Genomic DNA, 8,229 nt, shown 5'->3' on the forward strand with positions numbered 1-8,229 from the left:
TTGATGTCATTTTGTAACTTTCCTGAATATTTACGAGCCAGAGGCATTTCTACAAGAATATGTCAGGTATTGCTCAGGTTGCCTTGTTTTACTCCTCTTATAAAACACTGCCTATGTTTTTTAATCAAAGTTTTATGGGCCTCTGTTTTAGTATAAAAATATAGTTGTTGAGGTTTTGTTTTTTTTTTTCATCCTCAATTATCAGGATATACTAAATTAAACCCAGATATTCACATTGAGATACAACCAAGAATTCCTTTATCTTAACCATGGCTTCTTGGCCAGAGGTAGGACTCCATCCCACACCTGCCCAAGAAAGCTGTAGTCCATAACTGTCTAGCTCTCTTGGAATGAAACGCATAGTCTGGAATTTCCAGGAAGAATGCACATGCGAGGATTGGCTAATGGGCTCCCAGGTGGGCAAGCAAGGCTGTCCATTGTCACAAGCTCCCCAGTCCCCACCAGGATCAGCTGCCCTACCTCATCTTCCTCATGTGTGAGTCATTGCTGTGCTTTTAAAGATAAAAACCAAGAGTAGGAGCACTTATCTTCCATAGAAACACAAAATGGACATGCTTTTCCATTATGCTTGACTCTGTAACGAAAGCTCTAGGAAGTGAGTGCAGCATGAACTCATTCCTTCCGCCACAGCAGACAGATGGATAGAGACATTCCAGTTTGTTTCCAGTCTTTTGTCTTCAGAGCATTTTTGGCATTTCCTTCAGGAAACTGGAGGTTGTGACCTAAGATTTCCTTAGTGAACACACTTCTGTTTCCCACAGTTAACCTTACCCAGAAATGACATCGACTCTGTTAGGTGAGGTTTATCTTCATGTCCCAACTGTGTCCTGTGCATATTCAGTGACAGTTGGAAGCACAAATTCTGAATGTAATAATAGGACTAAAGAGCCAAACACACCAAAATCCTTCAAATTAATCCCCAACAAAGATGACAGTTATGTTCAAACAAAAATGAACTATTATGGCAATTCTGTGATGCTTACAAAGTGCCCTTGCTCTCACTGTGGAGTTGGAGAAAGTAATAGCTAGGATGTTAAAACTTTCAAATCCTGGTAATTGAAAGTTTTCAGATATGAGGTGTATACTGCTCCACCTACATTCGTTCTACAACTTGCTACTTCATTGAGACTGTACAGTCCCATGCTGTTCCAAGGATAGTCTGGGAGAAGCCAAGACAGTGTCCTGGAAAAAAATTAGGTGATTTGATATATTATCTGCTGTATGTATATCTCCATTTCCCCAGCATGTTGGTGGAAAGCCAAGAATGTAAGCTTTTGTTGATGGGTTTGCAATGACCATTGAGTTTCATAATTTAAATTAGATTCACAACCAGGTCATTGTATATTATTTCTTTAAAAACTCATGTTTTAGGAGGAGAATAATTGCATATAATTTAGTTTGGCTTGAATGCAATTTAAAACTCCGCTAATTATACTTACTTGTCAATGTGGTATTTAGAGGTTGGTGGTTTTCATCTCATTTTTTACTACTCTTCAGTGTAAACTTATTGAAGTTTCTCTTCCTGAAAAAGATAGAGTGGTTTTTAACAAACCACATTTTTTTTCACACCCTACTTTATCAAGGTAAAATCCTTTAAAAGAGTAACAGAAATTTGCCCATAACTTTGGTTCTAAAGAGCCACATAGTCAAATAGGATCTTAATTATTTTTATAAAATGTTCTTCACAAAGTAATCTTTAAAAAAATCAGTTTATTAATGTTTAAAAGTTGATAAAGCTATGTGCAAAATGATCCACAAAAGTCAGAAACCTATTAAATACTATTTTTTTAAAAAGACATTTCTTGGTTTAATTGCACTGAAAACCATACTAAAGAGACAGCAATATATTTTTATTTTTTTGCAACATTTATACACATCTTTAATGAACTATTTAATGAACAGCTGTATTGAAAAACTTCTGGTATTCCCTATCAGTTAAAGTAATGCTTTAATGGCACAAGAGGGTTGTATTTTCTTAGGAAATACACGTTCAACGGTGTTAACGCAGGTTAGAAAAATCCAATAAAATCCTCAAACAAATACATTCAAAAATCACAGAAAGTACTTTTAACACAACAAAATACAACCATCCTGTTCGTTGAACTAAGTCACACAACACTCTGAAATAAACATCAACAAAAGTGCCAAAGACAGATGTTGTATTCATTAGACAGATCCATTAAGAAATCTCTCTTGGTTTACAGTCACCACCACTCCCCGTCAGTTTTCACCTCGTTTTGCTAGTTTGTTCCTCCTGGGACACTAAGGACCCTGCCGGATACCATACTGTAGATAAACTGGACTTCTTTAGGCAGATTTCAGCCACCATGGATAATGATGCTGCTATCACACATTTCATTGTCATGTTGTGAAAGGGAAAAAAAAAAAAAAAAAAAAGAAATCAAAGTGACTTTAATGAAATTCCCCAAAACTGATCTGGAAACTTTGGCCTCAGCAAATAAAACGGCTTTACATCTCCAAACCATCTCCATCCCTCACAGTCTACGTCCTGGACACAGGCTACCTGCTACAGACCCCCCAGAAGTGGACTATACCACCTACCCCCAGCTCCCCCAGCTCTGATGAAGGCCAGGTAGTTCAGATGGAAAGTAAGAGAATTTTGAGGAGGGGTCTGAAGGGCGGGCAAGGGAGGGTGGGATACGCAGAGCATACCCAGGGCAGCAGAAGTGCACACAATCACTTGGGCTGGAAACTAAGGTGAAGGAAAACATCTCCTCAAAGCTCCCGACAGATGCTTTCACACCGGGACCAGGGCCACACTGGGAACCCTTCAGGAGCTTGACGATGCTAGACCTTTGGCTCAGTGCAAAATCAAAGCTCCGGGGCGGGGGGTAGGAAACAGCTTCCAGGCCAGGGCCGGGTCTCCACCCTTCCCAGTGCATTGTTCACAGGAACTAAGCCACCAACACCCCGGCACCCCCGGGCCTGCCCGCCCTCCCTCTGGCTCCCAGCGGCTCCTCCCCAGCAGCAGTGGAGACAGAGATTTTTTTTTTCCATTTTTCCCCCCAAACCCTGGGTGGTGGTGGGTGACCACGCAAGAACTCTCCCCCATGGGTCGGCGGCTTTCAGTTCTAGGAAGAAGAGTTGACATTTCCAGAGGACATAACGGTCTCCGGGTTGTCCCCATCGTCCTTCTGCGGGTGGGAGGAGTTGTCCGACTTACTGCGGCTGAACTCCACGCCGGCGATGATGGGCCGCTTGAACTTGCCCGCGGGGTCCCCGCCCGGGCACTTGCAGCAGGACAGGATCCGGATGAAGGCCCGGCGCATCTCCTTGTTGGTGAGGGTGTAGATGATGGGGTTGGTGCCCGAGTTGAGCACGGCCAGCACCAGGAAGTACTCGGCTCTGAAGAGGATGTCGCACGTCTTCACCTTGCAGCCCACGTCCAGCAGCAGCAGGATGAAGAGCGGCGCCCAGCAGGCGATGAAGACGCTCAGGACGATAATGACGGTCTTGAGCAGGGCCAGCGACTTCTCGGAGCTGCGGCTGGCCTTGGAGATGTTCTTGCGGAAGGTCAGGCGGCGGCTCCGCGTCCTGACCAGGGAGTAGATCCTGCAGTACAGGATGACGATGGCGAGCAGGAGCAGCGTGAAGACGGTGGTGCAGAAGAGGATATAGTGCTTGTGGTAGAGCGGCAGCACGGTGGAGCAGCTGGCCAGCGCGCCGATGCAGTTCCAGCCCATGATGGGCAGGCCGCCCAGGACCAGGGAGATGACCCAGCAGGCGCTGATGAGCAGGAAGGAGCGGAAGCTGTTGCTCCCGTTGTGGAGTTTCATCTTCAGCATCGTGATGTAGCGCTCGATGGCGATGGCCAGGAGGCTGAACACGGAGGCCGACAAGGCCACGAACATGCTCCCCTCCCGCAGGAACCACTGAGCGGGGGTGAGCTTGTAGGTGGTGGCGCCAGACAAGAGCAGGTTGGCCGTGTAGGCCACCCCCGCCAACAGGTCAGACAGGGCCAGGTTGCCGATGAAATAGTACATAGGTCGGTGGAACTTCTTGGTTTTCCAAATGGTCAGCAAGACGAAGATGTTCTCTAGGATGATAAAGCAGCAGATGAGGATGAACACCACCGAGCTCATTTTAATGCCATTCTCCTTGTCCGCGCTGGTGTTCAGCTTGCCCGTGTAGTTATAGTGCCGGACGATGATATCGTAGTTGACGTAGTCGGAGACGGGACTGCGCAGGGCCTTGACCAGCGGGACGCTGGTGGACCCCATGGCGCGCAGCCGCGCCTCCCGGAGCCCGGGGTGGCGCTTCTCCAGAAGGGCGCTAGAGGGCGAGGCCGAGCGAGCCTTCACTTGCCGCGGGGGTGCTCCGGCCCGAGGGATCCCGGCTTTTCTGCGTCTCTTTCCCTTGGCTGGAGAGGGCCTCGGAAGCCAACCCCTTTAAACGAGTCACAAAGAGGAGAGAGTCAGGGAAGCGGCCACAGCACACTGGCATCATTTATTCTAGCTAAGGCATTGCTCCAGTTTTGTCGTGGATTTGTTTTAAGGAAACTTGGGGAAGGCGTAAAGAGTGGGATTTAATATATATATATACATATTATATATATAATAAAATGACTATTTCTTGCAGAAAAAAAAAAGAAAAAAAGAGGAGAGGAGGGAGAAGAAACAAAAATGTACCCAAACAGAAAACTCCAACTGGACAAAACGAAAACTCTCCTGTGTCACATCCAAATGGGAGTGGGAAAACTGGAGAAGTGATCCCCATTTATAACACCTCCCCCCCGCCCCCACACACACACCCTCACTTCCCCACCTCCAACCCCCTCCAGGTTTCCAGCGTGGAAGTCTCCTGAAGCATTCGCCGGCTCCCCAGAGGGTTCCCTCCTCCAAAGAGACCCAACCGCTAACATGAGGGTGGAGGCTCACACCACCTCTGCTCTCCCCCACCCCCCTGCTAAAAGAGCTGAGAACCACCTCCTAATTGCCTTGCAAGACATTCGATTTGCACGAAAATCATTTGACAGAGTAAGTCATTCTTTGGGCTCTATTAATAACTCTCTAGGAACAGGTGTGCTCAGGGTCCGAGGGGTGTGGGCAGCCCAGCCCGCCCCGGCCTTGCGGTAAACAGGAAAGCTTACACTTCTGTGAAGCAACTGCCTTTTCTTAATTTCTTCTTCTAGTTTTTTTTTTTTTTTTTCCTTGTAAGCCAGGGCAAGAAAAGATGAAGATAATTCAGTGAAGATCGTTCATAAGAGCTTGCAATAAATCCCAGGAATGTAATACATTCACTGATTTTCTAAGAAGTGTGTTCAGTTGCTGTGGGTTTGGCCAAACCACACACAGGCACACACACAAAAGAGAGAGAAGTTCTACTACTGACGATGACAATACATGCCACTGCATTTCTAATTCCAAGTGCAAAGCTTCTGTCCAGAAAAAAACAAAACAAAAAAAACAAAAAAACAAAAAAAAACGCACGTTTAATGCATTGCTGAACCGAAGCTGGCGGTTTCGTGCACTGCCCTCCCCCAGCATGCTACCTCCTGTCTCAGAACTAGAAAGTGTGGAGGAACGAAACATGGCACTGGCTGCCAGACGTCTACTTGTAACGTTTCCAGATACCGCCGCCACGGGATGGAAGTGGAGTAACAGAGGCCGTAGTCCCGGACGGCGGGGGCTGCTCGCGCCCGAAGCCCCGCGTCGCTCGCATCTAATCCCACGCCCCGCTCGCCCCCCGTGCAGATGTAGCCCCTGACCCCCCACCTCCCATATTCTTTGTCTGCGGGACTTTTCCGAGTGTAGGCGCCTGCCCCGCTCCGCGACCAACCGCAGTTGCCACCGTCCCCAACCCCTGCTCCGCTTTACGATCGCACTAAACCCGTTTTCCCAACTTCATCAATCACCAGCGCCCCAGGAGCAATCCGACCCGGTTGGGCTCCTCGGCAGCCCAGGGATGAATGCCTCCGGCGCCCAGAGAGGGATGTTTCAAAAGTTTTTGTTTGGCTTCGTTCCGCTTTCAAAAACATTCGTTTCCAGCAGCGAAGACCTCCTGCGGCGGGGCCCCCCGCGCCCCGGCCCGCGCGGGCTGGGCGCCGTCCCCTACCTGGCTCAGGCGGGGCGCAGCCGCGTGGGGAGAGCTCCGGGTCCCCGCGGCGCGCTCGGCATCTTGCAGCCGCTGCGGACGGGCTGGACGCGCTGCTGCCTCGTCGCCTCGGGGTCCCCTCCCTCCGCAGCCGCACTCCAATGGGCAGCCCGCCCCGCTCGGCCCGCGCCGGCCGCTGCCTGAGCCGCCGAGCGCCCGCGGAGGCTGGTGGCCTCGCGAGGAAGGGGCGGGGAGGGGTTAACACCAACCCCACGCCCTCCGCCGCGGCTGGGGCCCCGATCCCCGCGCCGGACCTACTGTCCAGGAAAGATCTGGGGCAAGGCGCGCGCGCACACACACACACGCACATGCACACACTCCTCCCCCACAGACAGCCGGAAAAAAAAAAAAAAAGAAAGAAAGAAAGAAAAAGCAAACCGAGAAGGGACGGAGGCTGGTGCCCCCTGGATTCTGATGCATAAATCACGGCCTCGCCTGCTGCCCGCCGCTCCCCGAGACCGTTGGCCCGAGTCTTCCCGAGAGAGGAGGTGGGGAAGCCTCGGGACCCCCACGCCCACCCCCACCCCCAGGTCTCGGGGGCGGGGGCAGCCCGGCGCCCCGCAGCGCCCCTCGGCCGCCCCCTGCACGCGCGAGCCTCGGCGGGGCGGGCGGGGCAACCAGGGCGCGCGACCCGGGGCAGCGGGGGCACGGGGGTCCTTGCCGCCTCCCCACCCCCATCCCTCGGCTGCCGCGACACTTGCGGTCCGAGCGCCAGAGGGTGGCTTTCCCGGGCTCACGGCCGACCGGCCCGCGTCTGGGGAGCCCCCCGGGGGGTGGGGGTGGGGGTGGGGTCCCCTCATTCCGCTGCGCGCAGAGCCCGGCCGGGGTCCCAGACTCGGGCCGCGCGGGGACGTCCGCGGAGGTGGGCCCGAGACTCGGCGCGTGGGCAGCCCCAGGGACTTCCGAAGGGAAGGACGAGCCGCGGGGCCCGGCCAGCCTCGCGGGGGCCCGCGCCCTTCGCTCCTTTCCGCGCGGGGCCGCAGCCCCCGGTGCTCCCCGCACGCCCACCCGGTCTTGCGCGGAGAAGCCCCTCGAGGAGGTGAGACTGGGGCGGCGGGGGCGGCCCTGGACCCCGGCGCGGGGCTCTCCTGGCCGGGCCTGCAGCCGCGCAGAGGCCGCCCACCCGCCCCCGGCCCCCGGCTGCCCATCCTGGCAGATGTGAACGCAAAACTTCTCCGTGTGCAGTTTCAATTGACAGACACACCCTGTACCTGAATGACTCAGAAGGAGTCTAAATGAATAAACAGACCCCTGGCTTCTGGGATCTTATGAGCTTGCAAAAGAAGAAATCAAGTGACAGTTAACATCAAGTTCACAGCTGCCTGAAAGTCTTCAGCAACGGAATTGCACCGGGCACACGGCCACGAGTTCAACAGCAGTACCTGCCTACCACCCAGAAACTAAGATAACGGTCCTCTAGATTAGAATAAGCTCTGCTTGGGTCGGGGAGTTACTTTATTTAAAAGAAGGGACGTGGGATCCCTGGGTGGCGCAGCGGTTTGGCGCCTGCCTTTGGCCCGGGGCGTGATCCTGGAGACCCGGGATCGAGTCCCACGTCGGGCTCCTGGTGCATGGAGCCTGCTTCTCCCTCTGCCTATGTCTCTGCTTCTCTCTCTCTCTCTGTGTGACTATCATAAATAAATAAATAAATAAATTAAAAGAAGGGACGTGTTGAGTCTGCCCTGCGCAACATAAGGTGGGGAACTTGGCAAAATCCATCCCGTCCACTCATTGATGAGTTCTTTAAGGGAAAGGAATTGCAGGACACCCAAACTCTACATATCATGATAGATTATCTAATTTAAGCAGGCGTTGTTGGTCATTTTATTGATGAGAAAATGTCACTCAGCTTAAATCGCTGGATATCCCAGCTAGTACGCGGTGCTGGGTTCCCCAACTTAGTGCCATGTCTCCCAGATGTCATGTCTCCCAGTTCAAATACCTTCAGTCAATAAACAAGGAACCGAAAAGCGTATGCTCCCCAAAGGGGAGCAAAGCCTAGCTTTAAAATTTTTTAATTATCCTAATCTCTTGACTCTGCATATGTATAAAATATATACAAAGATATGCTAATGAATGTCCTTTTAAAACCGC

General features: G+C 51.7%; 1 protein-coding gene and 1 long non-coding RNA gene across 6 annotated transcripts; one reads left to right on the plus strand and one right to left on the minus strand.

Moving 5' to 3' along the window:
* Nucleotides 1-1,711: 1,711 nt before the first annotated feature.
* Nucleotides 1,712-6,533, minus strand: S1PR1 (sphingosine-1-phosphate receptor 1). 5 transcript variants are annotated; one of them, XM_025417472.3, is made up of 2 exons: nucleotides 6,514-6,533; nucleotides 1,712-4,428 (listed from the first exon to the last, which is right to left on the minus strand). In XM_025417472.3, exon 2 carries the CDS (start codon nucleotides 4,260-4,262, stop codon nucleotides 3,114-3,116), a length of 1,149 nt encoding a protein of 382 aa, XP_025273257.1. In that variant the 5' UTR covers nucleotides 4,263-4,428; nucleotides 6,514-6,533; the 3' UTR covers nucleotides 1,712-3,113. The 5 variants fall into 5 exon arrangements, with proteins under 5 accessions (XP_025273257.1, XP_025273255.1, XP_025273258.1 ...); XM_025417470.3 differs by lacking the exon at nucleotides 6,514-6,533 and adding an exon at nucleotides 6,097-6,319; XM_025417473.3 differs by lacking the exon at nucleotides 6,514-6,533 and adding an exon at nucleotides 5,897-6,031.
* On the plus strand, nucleotides 6,411-7,798 carry LOC125755304 (uncharacterized). The gene is made up of 2 exons (XR_007411403.1): nucleotides 6,411-6,623; nucleotides 7,321-7,798. It is a non-coding gene; the product is annotated as an uncharacterized LOC125755304 (long non-coding RNA).
* The last annotated feature ends 431 nt before the right edge of the window (nucleotides 7,799-8,229 follow it).

The sequence above is a fragment of the Canis lupus genome, chromosome 6 (genome assembly GCF_003254725.2).
Source record: "Canis lupus dingo isolate Sandy chromosome 6, ASM325472v2, whole genome shotgun sequence".
Classification (NCBI taxonomy): domain Eukaryota; kingdom Metazoa; phylum Chordata; class Mammalia; order Carnivora; family Canidae; genus Canis; species Canis lupus.

Excerpts from the sequence above, each read along its gene's own strand:
- S1PR1 (XM_025417472.3), bottom strand. The coding sequence starts at position 4,262 with ATGGGGTCCACCAGCGTCCCGCTGGTCAAGGCCCTGCGCAGTCCCGTC.